This window comes from Lissotriton vulgaris, chromosome 3_1 (genome assembly GCF_964263255.1).
Source record: "Lissotriton vulgaris chromosome 3_1, aLisVul1.2, whole genome shotgun sequence".
Classification (NCBI taxonomy): Eukaryota; Metazoa; Chordata; class Amphibia; order Caudata; family Salamandridae; genus Lissotriton; species Lissotriton vulgaris.
Window position 1 is genome coordinate 2078319362 of NC_141689.1, and position 23039 is coordinate 2078342400.

At 47.4% G+C, this 23039-nt stretch overlaps 1 protein-coding gene across 2 annotated transcripts in view; it reads left to right on the plus strand.

Annotated features, from left to right (window-relative positions):
- Positions 1-23039, plus strand: part of DLC1 (DLC1 Rho GTPase activating protein) — a 1582515-nt gene that overhangs the window by 1104689 nt on the left and 454787 nt on the right. The window contains exon 1 of one of the 2 annotated variants that reach the window (XM_086962608.1): positions 10526-10815. The exons of the other annotated variant lie outside the window; for it this stretch is intronic. Coding sequence (XP_086818734.1) covers positions 10701-10815 — 115 coding nt within the window. The 5' untranslated portion in view covers positions 10526-10700. Of the gene's footprint in view, positions 1-10525; positions 10816-23039 lie in introns of those variants that run through there. 2 annotated transcript variants of the gene reach the window in all.

Consider the following 23039-nt stretch of genomic DNA (forward strand, 5'->3'; position numbering starts at 1 on the left):
GAGAGGCGGACTCGCAGAGGCCACAGCTCCCAGCTGTAGTGGTCCATGGCGTGCACTCACGATAATCCTGGGAGGGGACTTAAAGGCGGTCACCAAGCGGCACACACAGGTGATAACAAGATTATCAAAGTGGGGACTAGTGCAGGCACTCAGCGGCACAGCTCCTCAGCTGCAGTGGCCCACAATATCGATAGCAATGATTCTCATAGGATGGAAAATGCGGGCACTCAGCATCACAGCTCCTCAGATGCAGCGACCCGCGATAGCGATGATTTTCATAGTACAGCAAATGCGGGCACTCAGCAGCACAGCTCCTCAGCTGCAGCGGCCCACAATAGCGATAGCGATGATTTTCGTAGTTCGGCAAATACGGGCACTCAGCGGCACAGCTCCTCAGCTGCAGCGGCCCACAATAGCGATAATGATGACTTTGGTAACACAGACAAATGCGGGCTCTCAAAGGCAACAGCTCCTCAGCTGCAACGGCCCACAATAGCGATAACGATGACTTTGGTAACACAGGCAAATGCGGGCTCTCAGCGGCAACAGCTCCTCAGCTGCGGCGGCCCACAGTAGCGATAACAAGAGACTCATGCAGGTACTCACAGACCCACTCTGATGCTCACACACCCCCTCACAGACCCGCTTAGACACTCATGCACCCACTCATAGACTCATGCACCTACTCACAGACCTACTCAGACTCACGCACTCACTCACAGAGATTCACACACTCACAGACCCACTCAGAGACTCATGCACTCACTCTTAGATCTACTGAGAGTCTCATGCACTCACTCACAGACCCACATATACCAACTCACAGACTCAGACACTGAAGCACCCATGCACAGACCCACTTAGAAACTCATGCACCCACTCTCTGACCCACTCAGAGACTCACACACCCACTCAGAGACTCATGCACCAAGACTCACACACTCACTCACAGATACTCAGCAACTCATGCACTCACTCACAAACCTACTCAGAGACTCATGCACTCACTCATAGACCAACTCAGAAACTCATGTACTCACTCATAAACCCATTCACAGACTCACAAACCCACTCAAAACTCACTCAGAAATTCACACACCCACTAACAGACCCACTCACTCATGCACTCACTCACAAACTGACTCACACTTATGGAGGCACTTGCTAACCCATGCATATACTCTGACACCCATTCACAGACCCACTTAGACACTCATGCACCCATTCAGACTCTCACACACCCACTCACAGATCCAGTGAGACACTTATGCAGCTACTCCCAGACCGATTCAGAAACACACACCCACTGACAGACCCACTCAGACACTCTCACACCCACTTACTGACCTACTGAGACACTCATGCACTCACTCACATACTCACTGTCAAAGGTTACTGGTTACAGCTGGGAAATACAATTTTAAAAACCTTAGAAATTCACTGAAAAAAACAAAGGGTATTGAGACGTTATAGTTAGGCTCAGATTTCACTTGTACAAAACCATAGAAATTCAGCAGTTGTAATTACCTGAGCTAACTATAACTTACTCCCCCGCAATGCACTGCTTATGGCCTTACACATTACACACTAGTACGCTTCTCTTATATCAAGGGATTGATTATGTTTGTGGATATCTTTCCACAGCTTCTACCATTTCCCCTCTGTTATCTCCATCCCCGAAGTGTGTTCCCAGAAAGAGGTATAACGAGGTTGAGGAGGGTGCTGCGTAATGAGAAGAAAATTGTATAATAAAGTGATTGTACCCCTAGAGGATGCCGTTTGCCTTACAAACTGCTCAACTGGAGTCAAGTTCCTAGTTGCACCTTCACGGACCTCTGGTTTTAACTCCCGGTGTTTCAACTGCAGGTAATAGAAGTGTTCAGACGCAGGCAAGTTAAAATTGTGTCTAAGATTTGTAAATATCAGGGTATCCCAGTTATGGAACAAATCCTGCAGTGTAAGGCATCTTACCTCCCTCCAAGCATCAAAGGGTCCCAGTTGTAGTCCCGATGGGAAGGCTGGATTACCATGAATCGGGGTGTAAAGGGATGGGAATGTTGTCCAGTTGGCCCTTTTGTTTACTCTGTCCCAGGTGGTGAAAGTAGTCCCTGTGGGACTACGTAAGTATGCATTGGGGGGACGCTGGTTCTTAGATTTCCACAAGACATCCCAAATAACCCTACCCACTATTGCTCTGCCCATGTGCAGCCAGTGCGTATCTGATTCCTGCATGAACCATTCAGTAATCACTCGCAGTGGGACTGCCTGATAGTAAAGATAGAAATTCAATAGCCCAAGACCACCGTAAACCTTCAGACGCTTGAGTATGTTGTATGATAAGTGGGCCCATCCCTTCTGCCAGATAAATGTAGTTTATAGTTAGAGTTTATACTGGTAAAAAGGTAATGGTTGCTTCTATGGATAATGCCTGGAATAAATAGAGAATCATTGGCAGCACCAACATCTTTAGTGCAGTTATTCTTCTCAACCAGGAGGGGATTATTGGGGTCCATCTTTTAAGATCACTCTTCAATGGTTGAGAAGGGGAGGAATGTTTGACTTATATAATGCCAATAAGTTGGGTGTCATTTGTATTCCTAAATAAGTGATCTCTTTGTTATTGGAAGGGGGTCTTCTCTATTATTTTAGTCATTTCTGCCCTGGGAAGGGTCAGATTCTGTAGGATTTTGCTAGGTTGATCCGAAAACCTACTAATGTTTCAAAATGTTTAAGCTCTACTAGTAGGGCTGCAAGGGAACTTTGTGGTGTCATGAGGGAAAGCAATACGTCACCGGCAAAGAATGATAATCTATGTTCTGTGTTGCCGAACATAATGCTGTGGATCTCTGGTGAAGTTCGTATTTTCATTGCCAAGGGTTCTATGCTCAAAGCAAATATCAACGGAGAAAAGGGGCATCCTTGTCTGGTGCCTCTGATCAGTGTAAAAACTGGATTGCACCCCATTGACCATCACCTTCGTTCTAGGCTGCACATAATTAGCTCAGACCATAGCAATGAAAACATCGAAAGGCCAAACTTTTTCAATGTCTTAAATAAAAAAGCCCCGTTCAGCCGGTCAAACACTTCCTCTGTGTCGAGCTCCAGTAGGACCGCCAGAATGTGTCTTTTGGTGAACTTTTCAATAAAGTGGAGCACTCTTCTAATATTATTGTAAGTTTACCTGCCTTTGATGAACCCCAACTGGCCCAATAAATCAGATCCAGCATTAGGTTTTCCTAGTCGTGTAGTCAAAATATTTTACTATAATTTAGCATCTAAATTGAGAGGGCTATTGGTCGTTATGTCCCACAGAGCTGCCGGTCCTTTCCGGGTTTGGGTGTTACCAACGCGAATGCTTTGCTCATCGAGCGTGTGACTGCTTGCTCTGTTGCTATGTAATAAAAAAGCATGGTCAACTGGGGGGGCACCTCAGTACAAAAGGTCATATAAAACTGTGCAGTCAGGCCATCTCGGCTCGATGATTTATGAAGCTTCGTCCCCCTATTGCCTGGCATACTTCCTCTTCTGTAATGGTGTCACCCAGGTATTCATTCTGAACTGCTGACACTTGTGGGAGATAAATGGAGCTGAGAAATTCAAGTTGTGTTGTCGGTCCATTGGAGCCATGGTATAGTGGCCTTCGTAGAAATCTTTAAACTCCTCGGCCTTCTCTCCTTCCGAGCCTATCAGCTCTCTGTCCTTCCCACTGAGTCCCCCTATAAATTCTTTCTCTTGTTTGACTCTTAGTTGTCTCCCACCATGTTCCCATGCTCATACGAGGTCTGCTTGAGTTTCAGAAGAGTATATTCCGCTCTGTGGAAATAGATTGCATTTAATTTTCCATTTAACATGGTGACCTGCCTATGGAGGACTAACTTTGGGTTTATTTTGTGAGCTACTTCACACTTTTTTAATTCGTCCTCTAGCTGTACCCTGTTGCGTGTTCCTTGCTTGGTAACTTGAGACATGAGTTGTATACACTTGCCTCGTAGCATTGACTTAAAGGCATCCCAATTATTTGAGGGGCTAGTGTCTGTGGGACAATTTAGTTGAAAACACTCACGGATTGCTTTCCTAAGCTCATCTTGCTGTACTCTGTCTCTCACTAATGAGTTAAGGAAATACCGCCTCGATTCTTTTGTTGATGGAGCAATCCACTCTAAAGTCATCGCGATTGGTGCATGGTCAGAGATCGCAATAGGGTGTATAAGCACTGCCTACTATTCGGAGAGAATGGATTTGCTAATAAAAGAGTAGTCTAGCCTTGAGTACGTGCTGTGTATGTGTGAATAAAAAGAGTAATCTTTAACCGTGGGTTGGATAGATCTCCACGCATCTATCAGCCTTAGTTCCATCACTGCACTTCGGTTAGCTGCTGGCAAAAGATCTGTATGGCTGTGAACTATCCAACCCCGAATGCCATGTCAAGTTGAAGTATCCCATTAATAGAATTTCACCTTCAGCAAAGCCTCCCAGTATTGTTAGGAAGGACTGGAGAAAGGCTACCTGTCCTGCATTGGAAGCATAAACTGAGACCAATGTGCATTGTTTCCCTCTGAGACTGCCCTTGTCCATTACCCACTGTCTCTCCTTATCTGTCTTGTGTCCCATTGGCTGGATTTTGAAATGCAGAGTGAAATAACAATGCCATTGCACTGTGTTTAGTCAAAGCCAAAGGTCGATACATCAGGGATTAAAGCTTAAGTTAAAATCTGTAGTCCTCTGACCATTTGATGTGGGTCTCCAGTACGGTCACTATATCGAAGTGGGAAACTGCTAGATAGTTCCAGATCTTGTGGCGCTTAAGTTGAGTGTTAAGACCCCTTACATTCCATAATAAAATAGTGATCATTCCCCTAGTTCCTAGAGGTTATGGCCTTGCCCTTGTGTTTCCCAGACCCCCATCTTCTCCCATCCACCCATTCTCCTCAGATTCTCCTCATACAGACTAGCTGTTCTCTCACATACTGTACAATACAATCCTCCACTCATAGGTAGCTCGCCAAGTGTCCAGGTGGTATCTGAGTTATGTAACAAATAAACAAACAAAATCCCCAGCCCCAAAATTTCTGGGACGGTCAAGTCCCAACCAGTGAAACTGTGTATAAAAAAATACATGATATGAGGCGAGTGGGTCAGAGACCGCCACCGTCATTAAATTTGAATGCTAAATGTCTGGCTAATGCACCTCCAGATTTGAACTTCAATACCTTCACTCATGATACAACATCCTTTATCGTCAAGGCCCTTTCTAGTAGGGCGGCAAGCGAGCAGCCATCCCGAACCATTGTCCTCTCTATATCATCAATGCCACTTATGAGCCTTTGTGCGCCTCTGGGAAAGCCACAGCCCTCCTCCCTCAGACCCTGAGGGGCCTTGCATTCAAGAGGTCAGCATCTCTCCATGTTGCTGCCCCTCCAGCAGTGGCATGACCAACAGGGTTAGGGCATCCTGAAGGTCTGTCACATGGTGAGCTTTATTGCGTTACTCATATGCCAGGCCAAATGGAAATGCCCATTGATATTTGATTTGTTCTTTGATGAGCTTTTCCGTTACTATGCAGAACATCTTTCTTCTTGCTAGCATTGCCAGGGCTTGGTCTTGATAGAGGGAGCACGGCGCGCCTTGAAACAGCGCTCTGTCTCTTTTTTTGCGGCTTGCAGGATCACCTCTTTCACTTTGAAGGAGCGTAATTTCACCAGTATGTCCCGTGGACGTCTCTTGTTCCCTTTCAAAGGCCTTGCCACTCTGTGCCCTTTCCACTTTGACCTTCAAATGTGTTTCTCTAAGAGTCTCCTCAAAGAGACTTACCACAAAGGCCTCTAGGTCAATCCATTCCATTCTTTCCTTAAAGACCTTAATTCTGATGTTCTTGCGACGCATCCTGTGTTCTAAATCCTCATTCTTCAGAATTGTGATCTTCAGTTGTGGGCTGAAAATGTGTATTTGATCCTCTGCACGCTGTGTGAGCTGCTCACAATCCATCGTTTTAGTTTCCAGATCTATTAGTCTCATACCAACTGAGTCAACATCCTGTTGCAGCAGGTTAAATCTTTCATTTAATTCCGATTTAAAGGCATCTAGGGAGGCGGTCAAATCAGTCTTCAGTTCTTCCCTTAATATGCGCTTAAACTCTTGCAACAAAGTTAGCAGATCATCTTTTATCAATGCCATGGTCTCCTCTGCCCCAGTAGCACAGGCTGCCCCCACTGTCCGTTTTGGCGAAGTAGCTCAAAACCCTATTAGACTGTGGTTGTGACTTTTTGGGTGGCATTAAGATGTGCTCATTGGTCCTGGGGCACACCTCGGGTAGAGATCCTGGTGTGTGGTTTATTGACTTTCACTCTCCTTTACTTTTCTAGAAGCTCCTAGAGGGAATTCCCAGCCTCTGGAGCACTTACCAAGTGATGCTGTATGCTTTAGGGTATGTGCAACAAATGGTAGGTCCCCTCAATTCTGCCCAGGAGGCTGGCTTACACTCTCTTTTCCTCTTCAGGCAATCAGATTAATTACTGTTGGCAAGGGGAGAACATTCTCTCCCTTCCCCCTTGCTCACTGTGGCATCTTTAGGTGGCTTCTGGGACCGTGAGTGCAATTGCCATTGGAGGGGCCCCCGATATCTCTCAATCCCCCTGTGGCTCCAGTCAGGTCTAGTTTGTGTCACCCCCTAATCTGTGTGCAGAGCATCCCTGGTCGAACATAGAAGCCTTAATGGGCTAACTCTTCAAAACTCCAGTGGTGCCCACATGTAACTATTATAATTCCGCGAGCCTCCTCTGTCTAGCGGTGGCGGCACAATCCGACTCAAGCCTGTGTTCCGCTAACAGGAGCTGACGTTCTGAAAGGTTGCGGCCCCCATCCTAAAGTCAGGCATTCCCCCCACGTTGCCTGCCATCTCTGTGTTTGCTGATACTGGTACACAGACAAAATATCGATTTTTAAATATCGATATACAAAAATATCGAAGTTTTAATATCGATGGGACAAAATATCGAAGGTAAGTAATATCGACAGTCTTAATATCGATATTAGTATGATATCAGTAATATCGAAGTTTTAAATATCGATGTCAATAATATCGAAATAAATAACTTCGATGTTACTAATATCAATTTTTAAATAAATTTAGTGTATATTATATTGTATTTATTATGTTTTAATATTTATTTTAATGTAATTTAATTAAATATTGTCTTTTACTACTGTAGCGGGTTGTGGGTTTATAGGGGAATAGGGTGGGAAGTAATTTAATTATGTTAAATTAATTATTAATTAGTAGGAATTATTAATTAATTAATTGAGAAATAATTTTTAATTAATTTTAATTAATTGATTAATTGATAAATATGTTCTGTAGCGGGTTATGGGTTTATAGGGGAATAGGGTGGGAAGTAATTTAATAATAATTAATTAATTGATATATGTTTGTACATATTTTAATTAATAATTAATTGGTAATTAATTTATATTAATTAGTTAATTAATTAATATAATTTTGTACATATTTATAATTATTAATTAGTTGGTAAATAATTAATATTAATTATTTAATTACATTAATTATAGTAATTTTTTTATATATAATTTTTTGTTATTCTTAATTAATTAATAGGGAAAAATAATATTAATTATTAAATTAAATTAATTACAGCTAATGTGCTAATATATTTACTTTATTGTTATTGTTAATTAATAATTAATTGGTAATTAAATAATATTAATTAATTTTGGGTAAAGGAGTATTTTTAGGGTTCAGGGTCAGTTTTCAGTTTTTGGGTAAAGGGGTATTTTTAGGGTTCTGGGTCAGTTTTCAGTTTTTGGGCAAAGGGGTATTTTTAGGGTTCAGGGTCAGTTTTCAGTTCATGGGTAAAGGGGTATTTTTAGGGTTCAGGGTCAGTTTTCAGTTTTTGGGTAAAGGGGTATTTTTAGGGTTCAGGGTCAGTTTTCAGTTTTTGGGTAAAGGGGTATTTTTAGGGTTCAGGGTCAGTTTTCAGTTTTTGGGTAAAGGGGTATTTTTAGGGATAAGGGTCAGTTTTCAGTTTTTGGGTAAAGGGATATTTTAAGGGTTCAGGGTCAGTTTTGGGTTTTTGGGGTACAGGGATATTTTTAGGGTTCAGGGTCAGTTTTGGGTTTTTGGGGTACAGGCGTACAGGGTAAAAACAAAAAAATATTACATTAAATCAAATAAATAACATTAAAAAAATGTACATTAAATTATTAAGTGTTTTATTTATTTTAAATGTATATGTATTAGTTTTAATTTTGTTTTAATATTTTTATTTAATATTTGTAAAATTATATGTATTTTAAAATTATTTTTACATTATTATTAATACATTTAAAAAAACGATATTTTTGATTCCGATATTTTTGTACTACGATATTATTTTTTCGATATTTTTGTACTTACCTTCATGAAGATAGGATTCCGATATTTTTGATGTCGATATTTTTGCTCCGATATTTTTGCATTTCGATATTCTGTCTGTCGATATTATGTCAGAAATTCGCTGATACTATCGCCCGAGCCTCCGTTTCCAATGAGCCTGGGCCTCACATCTCTCCTTTGTGCCCAAAAGGGTCCCGTTGCCTTCCTCCGCCTTCACGAGGAGCTTTGTGGCTCACCTCACTAGGTTGGCTCGTACATTCACTATGCTGCATTCATCTGGTCACAGCCACATTAGGATGTCTGCGCTCCTTATCCGGAGCGCTGCTTCTCCGCCCTCTCGATGCCGTAGTGAACCTCGTTGACACTCTGGAAGGTCATCTCTTGTGTTAAGAAAACTTTACGGTCCGATCATTTTGCTCTGCACGATCTTGTCTCTGCTTGCCGTCTCTCCCATCTGACACAATCCACCCTCTACCTGTACCCTACTTTGCCGCTCCCGGTGACAATAGTTGGCCGTAGGTTAGAGAGGTGTTGTTGTGCTTTGGTCGATCCCATCGGAGGTGTCTAGCCCCTCATCTGTAGTTGATGGCGGTGGAGCCTCAGTGGACTACATCCACTTGCCTATCTTGTCAGGCCAAACCCCCAATATATCTTTCTTTTCAGGTTCATTTCCAGTTAGTTGTTAGTCGTGGTTCATCCAAGGCTATTGATTTGAGCCCTTGTGTGTTATGTATTTCTAGGAGAATTTGCTGGTTGTGTGCATAAATTTAGAAAGTGGTTTTAAAGAACCTGATGTGAATGTCTAAACAGGGCATGTACGCATTGAAGAAGAGGGCATAGAGGGTGGTTGCTCGAGTAACTACACAGGAGGAGTTGTGAGTGAAAGCGAGGAGAGATATGTAGTGACACCTGCTGATGAGGAAGCTCTTCTTCCATTTCATGGCCAGGTCAGTTTTTATTTGATTCTGTAGTATGAAGAATTGATGGTTGTCCGAGTGTTGTAGTAGGGTCAGGCTGTTACACCTCTAGACTTGGCTTCTTTCTTTAGGTTCCTGGATACTAATTTTAATAGAATTTTAGTGCCATGGCCTGGTCTTATGCACAGCAGGGCATTGTCCCGTGTGAAGTTAAAGTCTGGGTGTTCTGGTAGTTAAGTGTAAAAAAAATGCTGCTACATTTTTGGTTAGGTATGGCTGGAAATGGATGTGTGGATGTTTTAGCTTAAGGATCCTGAGTGTCTCCATCATGGTAATTTAAGCGGAACGTTCTACTGGCAAACAATCACTCTTTGTTGTCTGACCTGATGGTGCACAGACTTTTCAGATAGGAACATCAGTCCAGCTGATATGACCACATAATGTCCTCTGCAGTTCTGTGGAACGTTGGTTTTGCTGATTGGGCGTTGATAAATTCTTCTTTTGCAACGTATGAGAGTGGCTGAGCGCTGCTCCTCTGGAAAACAATACAGGAAACAGGTCAGGGCTCCCCTGCACGAGAGGTGCAAGGGCAGGAAACTACCATGACAAATGACCCTGTAAAGTGCAGTCCCTATGCGGGTTTCAGATTGCAGCTGAAAACACTGCAGATCAGCACGAATGACTCTTCTGAGCAATATTCATTTGACATTCATTCTAAAAATACTTCCGTGGCCTAAGAGTCTGACATAGCAAAGGTTGCAATGATTAAAAACTATGATTTTATTTCCTATTCTGCGCGCCTGCACAGACCCCTGAAATATCCCAATAGACCTTAATGTATGTACATAAATGTTAAAAAAGATTAAAACGGTATTTTGGGTAGTGTTCAACGATTAAAACGTTTGAAAACATATTCATAATTTATATTCCTCCATCTCCTCCTTTCCTCGTGCTCCTTTTCATCAGGAATAAGCGGCAATGTCAGTTAAGGACAGGCGTGTCACGCTGAAAAACGAGCAGGCTGATAAGCCCATACCAAATAAATGCATTTTATTAAACAGGAAACTAGAATCGCAGAGATAGGCGCAGCAAAGCTACAAATCTACGCGGGTGTACCGTTAGCTCGCCTTAAGCCTTTCCAGATGTAGTAGCCGTGGTGCTGGGCTTGGCAGCCTGCCAGGGGATTGCCTGCAGTCGGAGCTACGCTCTGTCCGCAGTCAGCACTGCAATGCCGGGCCCCTGCGAAGGACGGCGGAGGCACCGCGCGTGAAGGCTGCGGGCAGCGAATGACGCGGCATCTGCTGCCGGTGGCACGAGGCGAACAACCACCCCGCGCACATGTGGCGCGACTGAAGGGCAGGGGGTTCACCCGCTTGTGGAGACTTACCTGAGACATGGAGCAACCCCTGAAGACCCCCCTGAGGAGGTCGCTTAGTGACCACATCCGGGACTCCACTGCTAGGGCGCTGGATGCCATCTGGAAAAACACGAGAGAGAGGCGACTAGCAGGTAAGCTTGTAGTGTCTGTGCTACTGTGACTGTTTCCCATGGGTGATTGGCAGCCTTTTATTTCAGGGCACTGCCAACAAGCGTGCTTCACGTATTAAAGGGGTACCAGTTAGCCGTCCAGGTGATGCCTTACCCAGTTCGTGTTCAGGTACTCGCAGATTGTTAAATGTCTGTTTTGTTCTGTTTCTTGAGCATACTTCCCTGGGCAGACATGTTGGAGTTAGCTGGGGGTTGCAGTCGGCCAGGGAGTGCGTCAGCTGGCACATCTGAGCTCCACACTGGGAACTGCTGGTATTCCCCCTGCAAACGTTCCTGTTCCCAATGCCAACATTATTTCAGGCGTGCCAGGGTAAAATCCATGTGAGAAAAGCATGTGAACCCTGAATTTAATAGCCTGACGCCTGCTCTTTCAATGGGCAGGCAGAATTCTTTAGCATCTGGGCGATAGATGAATGAATGTCCCACAATTCTGATGAGGTGAATATGTTTTTCTGTGGAATGTCTTCTTAGTATCTGCAGCTGACTCATAAGTAAAAGTTGCACGTGACGTGACCTTCAAACAGTCCTCACGTTGTCCTCCAGGAGGCAAAGGGTCATGGCCCTGGGAGGTGTGTCAGGCCGAGGAAAGGTCGCTGGGGTTTCATTAGTGCTTTTAGATGCCTTATTGGGTAAAGGAACAGCAGTAAATGGCAGTGTTAGCCCAGGCATTTTCGCAGTGACCCAGGATTAACCCCTTGAGCGGGAAAACGTTTTAAAGATTTGCAGGAGGAGGCCTCCAGCTGCCGCTCCAAACTGTCTATGTTCGATTTAATTACACGTCCTCCAAAACACTGCTGCAAGTTCCTCGTTGTTATTATGGTTAATTTAAACAGCACCCTTCATGCTGGAAAGCAGGCAGGATGATGTGTGAGAAATAGTTGTTTGAAAGTTTGAGCAATCGTGACGTGGGTAAGACTGGCTGGAAAAAGGTCCAAGAGTTCAGCAGGAGCAGTCTGTTTTTTTCGTTTTCTCTTGGGAACTTCTTGCATGTTTATCTGTAGCAGTGCTTAATTTGTAAACAAATGAGTGCCAGGGCTCTAGTCAGCAGGCCACTTCCGCTTGCGCTGGCATTTACAGTAGCAGCATAACTAATAAGTCACACTCCTGCAAGCTTGACAATTTTGACAATTTCAGGATCTCCAAGTTACAAGAATGGCTTTGGCAGCTGGTATTAGTCATTCTTAATAAATATTGAATTAGCAAGCAACAGTTGTTAAGCTCATCTCTGAAGTAAAAAAACAGCACTCTCATATGGCAGACTGTCAGAGGTACCAGTGTTGACAATTAAGTGCTGGTGCCTAGCCCTGGAAACCACCCACTCAAATTAAGCACTGACCTATGGACCAAGGCCGGACTGGGAACCAAAATCGGCCCTGGCAAAGAGCTCGGCCGGCTCCCCAGGGGTTTGGGGTGCAACCCAGCTCTTTGCCAGGGCCGGTTTTCGGCCGATTTTGTTACTATGCTGCAAAATCGGCCCTGTAACAAAACGGCCCCCACCCATGCGGCGCACCGGGGGATTGCCCGGTGTCCGCAACAGCCAGTCCGTGCCTGCTAGGGACCCTGTCTAGAGGTTTGGGATCAAACCCCCAGCAACATCCTGAGTGGCCCTATCAGGCCACGTCTTGAAAACCCAAGCAGCCAATATTGTTTGTTTCTATTAAATCCTTTTTGCAATTTTTTCAGGTCTGTAGCCAAGGTCTTTTGATTGTAAAATCTGATACATATATATTTTTATTTTATTTATACTTTTTGGCTAGTTTTCGCATGGAAAGCTTCAGGGTGATCTGTCAAATGGGGGCAGAGAAATAAGAAGGGTCCCAAAAAAAGTTTTCCTCATTCATTGTTCCATAGAAATTTTAGACATATCTACAACACAAACCGCTGAACAGAATGACACCAAATTTGTCTGAAAGCTAGATCCTGGTTCAGAAAGAGAGGTTTTGAGATTTGATGCAAATCCGTTCAGTAGTTTTTGAGAAATGAATGATCAAAATCTTGTATATCTTGGGACCTGAGCCTCTGCGGATCTGACAGATCTCAAGCTGAGATCTGATAGGCTGCCACCATATAAACCAGGAAGTGGTAGCAGCCATATTAGGACTCCTGCTTCACAGGGCCAGTAGTGAGTGAGAGATGGGGCAGTTTCATGTTATTTAGGCCCAATACAATCAAGGGATGTGTGCCCTTCTGCATCCTTGGAGAGAAGTTTAAGACCACCATAACTGGTATGCATCTAGGCCCTCACACCATGGTGCCAGGTGCCACTGTTCTTGCTATGAGAAGCTGGAGGTCTACAGCAGATGTGAAACTTTCTTAATTTGGGTTTTAGGCACAAAAGAGGGTTTTCAACCCTCTTTATAAAAGCTCCTGGTTTTTGAGTCCTGGATGCAGAAGCTTTAGAGGGTAGCAAAACATTTTTGTGCTTGACCCAGTAATCAGTTCTAAATCTGAGGGAAGCCAAATGGAGGTATCAGGGGCTGGCTTTACAAATTGCTTTTTAGTTATCAGTTGTGGCTTCCTTACTACTTACTGCCTTCTGCACTCCCTTTGTTACATTTCCCTTGGCTTTCTGCCCATGTCAGTTTCGTTTTTCATGTTGAACTATTTATAGCTCTGACATATTGTAGGGGAAACAATACTCTTGAACAAGCGGATTCCTCCCAATGCATGTGATCTATTGAAGCGTGACGCTTCGCCAGCGCGCGCTTGGCCTCACTCACACCCCATATGTTCGTTCCCTCCCACTCGCTCGCTCCCCCGCTCCCTCACCCCCAGACCACCAGGCTCTTGAAGCAGCTTTAATTACCCCAACATTCCTCCCTCGTGTTTGTTTCTTGTTTTATTGCCGAGTGGTGTTACTTTTGCGGCCGCGCGGCCAATGCTTTTTCCGACTGTCTATACGCAGTCTTTATTTATCTCAATGAACACCGTTTCTTTGCCTGATAGCGGACATACACCTCACGCATTGGTTCACCGAAATGCTTGCACTCACTTTTATAAAAATTTTGGACTCCATACTGTTCGCCGCTCTCTGTGAGGTAATGTTTATCTCACGATTGAGCCAGCACATCGGCGCCCGTTCTATGAGCCTGAGACATAGCAGCCATATGTGACATCCACCTCCTCTCCCTACGGAATCATGACCGAAGTCTTTCCACTCTTGCGGTCAGTTGTTTTTATGATAATTTTGAGTTTGGTTCTTTATTCACCTCAGTGGACAATGCATTGTTGGCAACACTTTATTTCTGTGGTGAAGTTGCCAGCTCCGGAGTGTTTACTTTGTGTCAGAGCGTGTCATGCTTGAACTCAAGTGTCTCGCCATTTTCTCTGCTTAACTCCTCCTTCTAATAAAAGCTGCCCGCCCCCGCAGCATGTCATTAGTGCGATAAAGTGTCCATTAACTGCATGTGGGATTTAACCTCTTCGCCGCGGGGTTAATTCCCCCGTGGTGTGGGGGAGAGGTGGGCCGCGCACGGCGCTGAGGTGCTGATGATGAGCCCAGGCTCGTCATGCAGCACTGTGCTCGTGTGCTGGTGACGAGCCTGGGCTCGTCATGAACCCGCCCGCACAATGGAACGCTCAGCACAGCGGGGGAATTAGCCCCGTGTGTGAGCGTTCCACGGCTCATGACAAGCCCAGGCTCATCACCAGCACACGAGCACCGTGCTGCATGACGAGCCTGGGCTCGTCATTAGCACAGAAGGGGTTAACCTGGCTGGTAGAATTGGTCATATTACACGCTTGCATGAATGTAATCAGGCGCCTGCTACTAATTGCAATATAGAGACAGAAATGTATTTTATTAGACCAACAGAGAATGTACAGCACAAGAAGAATGCAGCAACTATCCCTGCATGGGTCACTTCTTCAGATGTAAATATCCAATATTATTGTGCAGACAGTATTCAGTGCTGGTCATTCAGCCACTTAACGCCACAGCACCACTCAACACCACAGCACCACTCAATGCAACAGCGTCACTCAACACCACAGCATCACTTAGTGCCCAGATTCACCCAGCACCACTCAACACCACAGCACCACTCAACACCACAGCATCACTCAACACCACAGCACCACTCAACGCAACAGCATCACTCAATGCCACAGCATCACTCGGCGCCACAGATTCACTCAGCACCACTGAATGCCACAGCACCCCTCAATGCCACAGCACCACTCAATGCCACAACACCACTCAACGCCACAGCATCACTCAATGCCACAGCATCACTCAACGCCACAGCATCACTCAGCACCACTGAATGCCACAGCACCCCTCAATGCCACAGCACCACTCAATGCCACAACACCACTCAACGCCACAGCATCACTCAATGCCACAGCATCACTCAACGCCACAGCATCACTCAGCACCACTCAATGCAACAGCACCACTCAACACCACAGCACCACTAGACACCACAGCACCACTCAACACCACAGCACCACTCAACATCACAGCATCACTCAGTGCCACAGAATCACTCAGCACCACTCAATGCCACAGCACCACTCAACACCACAGCGGCACTCAACACCACAGCCTCACTCAACACAACAGCATCACTCAACGCCACAGCATCACTCAACGCCACAGCATCACTCAACACCACAGCATCACTCAGTGCCACAGAATAACTCAGCACCACTGAATGCCACAGCACCCCTCAATGCCACAGCACCACTCTATGCCACAGCACCACTCAACGCAACAGCACCACTCAACGCACAGCCGCCACAGCATCACTCAATGCCACAGCATCACTCAACGCCGCACCATCACTCAGCACCACTCAACGCCACAGCACCACTCAACGCCACAGCACCACTCAACACCACAGCATCACTCAGCGCCACAGAATCACTCAGCACCACTCAACACCACAGCACCACTCAACGCCAAAGCGCCACTCAACACCACAGCCTCACTCAACACCACAGCATCACTCAACGCCACAGCATCACTCAATGCCACAGCATCACTCAACACCACAGCATCACTCAGTGCCACAGAATAACTCAGCACCACTGAATGCCACAGGTGTAATGCACACATTGTCACAGGGTCACATGTAGCTAAATAATCAAATATAATTATAACACAGACACTATCACAATCAATCAACATTCACTGGTAATCTATGGGGGACGGAAGGGTGGACTCTCTTTCCAAAGGGGGCCATTGCCTCCTTAAAAGAAGTGATGTACCTTGTGATTTACAATAAAATCATGCAATTGTAAAGTCACAACACATTCTATGAGCTTTTTCTTTAGAGATTTTGGAGATCTAAGACCTCATAAACCATCAGGTAAAATTGAAGTGGAGAAGAATTTATGGTGGTAAGATTATATCAGGCAGTAATACATGTTCTCCTAATACAAATGAAATTGGAATTGTATATATAACAGTTGTTTTGTGCAAGGACTTTCAATTGCAACGTGACATTTCAACAAACGGCACCTCCGAAGATGTTTCAGTTGAGCTCAATTTTGGAATATGGGAAAAAGACAGCTTGGAAAAAATCTAAAACAATATCGCCATTTAAGATGGTTTGTGCTTTAGAAAAGAGAAGTGACTAGTTTTTCACAAATAAACAAAAAGAACACTTGAATGATTAAGCAAGAGGGAGCTTTCTTTTGGTCACTAAACCTTTGCAATGTTATATTACTTGCCTTGTTTGAAGTTTTAACAAGCTTAATAGGTGCAGTCACATAAACTGAGTTTCTGATCCACTTCTCTAGGGCAGGTACATTCATTGGCATAGCTACCCCTCTGGCCGCACGTGGCAGCCGCAGTGAAGAGCAGAGAGTTTTCAACGCCTTGAGGAAGGGGTAGGGGATGCTTGCTATTGCCACCCCTGGACAGCAAATAAGAGCGGGGGAGGCCGCCTCCCCTAATACTCGTTCCACCTCCCCCTCCCCACCCAGCTACACCACGGGGGACATTTGCGAAGGTGTAGCTCAACATTCTGAGAACACAGCTAAGTGAGCACGTGCTGCACATCGCGCAATAAACAGACCACGCTGGTGTCTTCAGCGTAAAAGGCTGCACAACATAATCAATATCAAATAACATCAACAACAATAAACCAACCCCCAACAACTCTTCATTCCTTCACTCTCTTCACCCACTCCGAACTCACTTCTCCTACCACTCCATGACGAGTTCATTCTTCAGCCATTTCCACAGACCTCCTAGCATCCTCCTCGGTATCACCTGGCATTCCACTCATGTCTCCAGCTCCCCCATCATTCACTCTCCCTCCCAACGAGGGATGGGTGCACCCGCTATTGACTCCCCCTCCCTTCCAAAGTATCGCCAACCCTGCAGACCGTCCTAAACTGGCACACTTTGCTAACCCTACTCCCACACCCTAGTAACTGCAGGGTGGGTGGGTGGCCTTTCTTAACTAAGCCCTCCCGATGGTGCCGAGAATGAAGGAAGAGGAAGATCCCTTCCTCCCATGCATTCTTATACCCACCCCCTAACCTCACCCCTTGGCCCTGCCTGATCCTCCCCTGCGTGAACAACCCCAGGGGAAGACTAGTCTGCGACTGTGCTTCCCCCGGGGCCCACCATCGCGCAATAAACAGACCACGCTGGTGTCTTAAGCATAAAAGGCCATTGATTAGGACCAGGCTGCACAAGATAATCAATATCAAATAACATCAACAACAATAAACCAACCCCCCAACAACTCTTCATTCCTTCACTCTGTACACCCACTCCAAACTCACTTCTCCTACCACTCCATGAACCGTTCCATTCTTCATCCATTTCCACAGATCTCCTAGCATCCTCCCCGGTATCACTAGCATTCCACTCATGCCTCCACCTCCCCCCATCATTCACTCTCCCCCACCCGAGGGATGGGTGCGCCCGCTATTGACTCCCCCACCCCTCCAAAGTATCACCAACCAGGGAACCCCCTTTAGGGCGGTTACCTGCCACCCCCCCGGAACCAAACTGTGCATCTTTTGCTCCCCCACCTACTCAAGCATTCCTGTGACACCAAATCGCCTCGTTCCACAACTTTCTAACCACGTCTCTCATCTCCATCATGTAATAAGAGTTCCCCAGTCTCGAAAGATGCACACCGCCATCCCTCACCAGTAGTGGTTCCTCCAGTCGCAGTCCAGCATTTGCAATGACTTGAATGTCCTTGTCCCCACAGAAAACCCGCATCGCTCTGTTGAGTTTCCTTTGTGCTTTCTCTACAGCCCAGTGTTTGATTGCACCCCTCCAGACTTTCCTGGGAACAAATTCCGTCCAGGCAATGCATGTCCCTGCCAACCTACGTTTCAAAACCTCCAAGTCTCTTTGCATCAGCTGTAAGAGCGCCAAACCCGACAGCCGAACCAAATCGTTCTCACCCAGATGGATTATCAACAGATCCGGAAATCCCTTCTGGGGGACCATCTTCGCGAAAAAAGGCAATAGTGCCCCCCATCGCATCCCCCTTTTTCCCCATTAGTGCACCTCATGATGTTGTCCTTACAGCCGTACACCTGTTGCTCTGCATACTTGGAGGCCCAATGCACAAACGAATGCCCCACAATCCAAGTGACCGTCTTGGCCCCCAGTCCGCCCACGCAACCTATGGGAGTAAAAGACGTTGGTAACACAGCCTGAGATGTTTCACACCCTTCCTCCCATGCCTATCCCCGTGTCCCGCCAAGTCCTCTCACTTACGAACATACCGCTCACAGCACCTAGACTTCCACCTCCCAATCCGCCGAATCCTATCCCAGGACCAACCCATCCGAGCCGCCGCAGTCGCCGCCCCAATCCGGAAAGAGTGCGTCCCAAAACCCGCCGGCTCCAGACCCAGGCGCCTCAATGCCAAGCGCAGCACCACCATATAACTGCCCCGCCGACACCTTTGCCCCAGACATGTGACAGAAGATCTCCACACTCCCTGTGCGAGTGGACAGCAGGAAATTCCTCCAATCAGCCACCTGGCATACACCCCCACAACCAGGCTCACACAACCAAACCCATTTTCCCCTCCCCAACTTATCCGTTTTCGACTGACCCAACCAAATCCCCAGTCGCCCCGCATCTAACCTGAACTCCTCATAGCATCTGCCACACACAGTCCGCATAACAAGCAACTCTGAGACCCTGAAAGCCCCAAAAAACATCCATATCATGCACAAACGGAAAAACCCTCACCTTAAAAACATCATAACAACAAAGCGACAAAATCTCAACCAACTGACCAACAGCTCAAACGTATAACGTATTCACCTCCCTTAACACCCCTCCCCCCTTCTTTCCCTACCCCAGCCTCTGAGTACCCTACTTATAATCAGATCTTTAGTAGGATCAAAACCAAAAAAAACAACAACAATAGAACAACACTCCTGCCAATTTTCCTGAAATAGTCGCAGACGTCAGTCCTCTGTCAATGCAATGCAATACAAACTGCAACACTCCTTGTTCCACCGTTGAGCGATCTCCAAAAGCAGAATCCCGCACCATCCCATAAAGGATTCAAATTCCGCCCACGCCAGTCTGTAGGTTTGTCGTGTAGTATCAGCAATAGAGTTTTCAAACAGGCCTATCACCCTCACTCCCCCAAGGCCCAGATGCCGACCTGCAGCTCGGTCTTGAACAAATCCGCTCCTGGTGCCAATCGCCGGAACCGCTGCCACTGCAAACAAGACAAAGCATCCGCAATGTGATTATTCGCTCCAGGGACATGCTTGGCTCTAAAAACCACATTCATTCTCAGACATTTCAGCATGAAACTCTGCAACAAACACAGCACTCTCAGATCCCTTACCCTCTGTCGGTTGACCAACTCAACCACGATCTTGTTGTCCACATGGAACAGCACTGACTCATTCTGAAACTCAGGTCCCCACACCACCAGTGCCACCGATAAGAGGAAAAATTCCAGAAATGCAATGCTCCTCCCTTGCTTCATCCAATGAGCCGGCCAGTCTTTAGCGCACCACCTGCCATCCCAGAAGATCCCGAAACCAGCCGCCCCTGCTGCATTAGAGTAAATTTGCACTTGCCAAACCATCCTTTTGTCCTCAAAGTCCAGGGACATCCCATTGAAATCAGTCAAGAACGTCAGCCATGTCCTCAAATCCTCCCGGACCCCCATGAAAATCTGGACCCTGTGGTGTGGGAGAACTGTCCCCGACATGACCATGCCGAGCCGTCTGCAGAATGTCCGTCCAGTACTCACCACCCTGCACGCAAAGTTCAAGAAACCTAGCAGTTGTTGCACTGCCCTCAACGTGATCCTCTTCTCCGTGATCGCCCACAAGAGGCACGCCTGTATCTCCATCACTTTAGTGGCAGGGAGTCGAGCCATCCACTGAATGGAATCCTGCTCAATGCCCAAGAATGTCAGTCTGCGGCTAGGCCCAGCTGTCTTTCCTGGTGCCAAGGGGACTCCGAAAGGCTGTGCCATCTCTTGGAACTGTGACAGGGCCCTGCCACAATCCCCAGAGTGTGCCTTCCCCAGAAAAAGGAAATTGTGCAAGTAGTGAGTAACGTCCCGATGCCCGCTGATCTGTGTAAAAGCCAACTGCAAGAATGTGCTAAACAGTTCAAACAGTGTGCAGGAAATCGTGCATCCCATGGGCTAAACCTTGTCCACGTAGAAGGCCCCCGCAAACTGCATCCCTAGTAGACAGATATCCGCGGGGTGTATAGGCAGCAGACGGAAAGCCGACTTCACATCACATTTCGCCAGTTACACCCCCGGCCCACACACCCTCATTAGGCGGATCGCATAATCCACCGACGCATAGAGCACCCTTGAGTCTGCTTCTGCGATGAAATCATTCACAGACTGCCTTTCCGGCCACGAGAGGTGATGTATCATGATAAACTCACCCTCCTCCTTCTTAGGCACCACCCTCAATGGGGAGATGATCAAGTTGCCAGCTGGCCAGTCGTGAAACGGGCCTGCTATCCTGCCTTCGTCCACCTCCTTCTGCAATTTGGCCACCACCAATCCCGCCAACTCCTTGGCTGATTTCAGATTGTCCGCCCATCGCTACACCCTAAGTCCTTGAAAGCCCACTCAAAAACCCTCTGTGAAACCCCACTGAATCTTCAGAGCCACCTCCCTGTCCGGGGAACACGAGAGCCACGGGGCCATCGCCTCCACCTTAACCGGTGAAGATGCCCTTCTTTCCAGTCTGTCCCCTTCCTTTCGCGTTTTGCCACTGCTCAGAAGGCGTGACCAGGGTAAAAGATTGAGTAAGGGCGTACCGCCCTCCACACTTGGAGCACTCATGCTTGAACTTGCACTGGTACCGGGAGCAGTAGCCCCTGTTGTAGCTCCAACAAGCCCCGGTGTTGTTGCTGCCTGGCTTAGCAGGCTGACCAGTGATTCCTGTATTAGCGGTATTTCCCCCCGCCCCGCTGTGGGCGGGTCGCGGTGGAAAAGACTGATAAGTGACCGGCAAACTGCTAGCCGTGTGAGTAGATGCCGTTTAGTGCGTGGATGCCGTCCACTGCATCCACAATTCTTGGTCCACCTCCCCCCAATGCTTATCCGGGTTCGCACTAACCCTGGCCCTGAACTCCTCGTTGTAGCTCAGCCAAGCGAACCCCCCAAAATTGCATCTGGGCCTTTCTAATGATGTCCATATACTTTAGTAGTGCTATGGCCCTATCCAGGTGCTTCTCGCAGTAAATACTAGCATAAATAAGAAACGCTGAAGTCCAGTTTTCCATGTTCACCGGAACCCTGGGCCTCCTAGTTAGCTCCCATCCCTCCTCCTTGGAACCTCCTTCGCTTGCATCTCCCTGTGAAATAAATTAAACATGTCCACATACTCGTGTTTCCAAATTCTATTCCGACAGATGTGATCCTAGGGGCATGGCCAGCCCCATGTAGGGCAACTTTTTATGATGCTAGTCCTCTGACTTCTCCCCCTTCTCATCCTTCCCATCCACCTTATCTGTCTGAACCCCGCCGTAGATACACTCTTAACCCCCTCCGGCTTGTCACCCAATTTAGGCCTGTCCTTCGTCAACCCTTCACCATCCCGCACAGACCCCTCACCCACACCCACTGACCGGCAAGCCTTCTTCTTATCCCTTTTGGGCCCGCCATCCCAAGCTGCCCAACATGCCCCCTAACCTGACAAGGATGAGTGCGGCTCTCCGGACCGCCCTCTGGTGCTGGTGGCCTTGGTCACCTTCACCTTCTCCTTGCCCTTCGTTGGTTTAGGCTCCTGCAAAACACCAACTCCACTGTTGCTATTTACTCCCCCCGTACTGTCATCGTCATCCCTCACCTCCCCCTCTTCCAGCTTATCACTCTCCTCATCATAATCCAACTCCAACTCATGCTGCACATCCACAGGTGCCCACAACACCTCTCTCCCCGCTCTCTTTACATCCTCACTCTTCGTGACACTCAACACACCCCTGCTCGCCACACATGACATGGTTGCCCGCTCCCGCGCCGGAGGGATGGCCGCTGCAGATCCCATTGCTGCTTGAAGTTGGCATCTTGGAGCCGTCTTGCACCCCGCTCTGCCACCCCTCACACCACTGACCTCCGCCGGCTTGCATCCCCCCTACCCCCAGGTCGCTCCAACCTGGGCCGGCCCCGGCACCATCAGGCCTCAAAGCCGTCCTGGCCGCCCCTACCTTGGTCTGTGGCCCCTTACTGCTGCTCCCCCCTTCTTGGCCCTGTCTGCCTTCTCTTTTCCCTCCTGCTCAGCCCACCACTCCTCCTCTGAGGTGGGGGGCCCCTCCGCCTCCTCCTCCCAAACCGCCTGACCCGGGCAGCATTGAGCTCTGCCCAGCGTGCCTCCGTCTGCTGCACTAATAGCCGCTGCTCCCTGATCCTATCTTCCCACACCATCGCCTCCCACCGGGGGAGGAGGGGTGGGCAGTAGCCCAGAGCCCCCCTACCCGGCTGCAACCCCCAAGGCACCGGTGCCACGATCTGGCTGGGGTCTCCCCTCCCTCCCTCCAACATGCCAGCGACCACATGGGCCTCCTCCACCGCCCCCACAGGCACTGGGGTTCCCACTCGTGACCCCCTAAAAAGGTCAATGGAGCATCCTCCCATTTCCCCATGTCCTACACCACTGCAGTATTGGCCTCCTTGAAATTTGGAGCCTCAAAATAGGGTTATCTGCCCCCCTCCTGCCCCCAAATACACCTTTCCCTGCTCCCTGGGCCCTCCGACCAC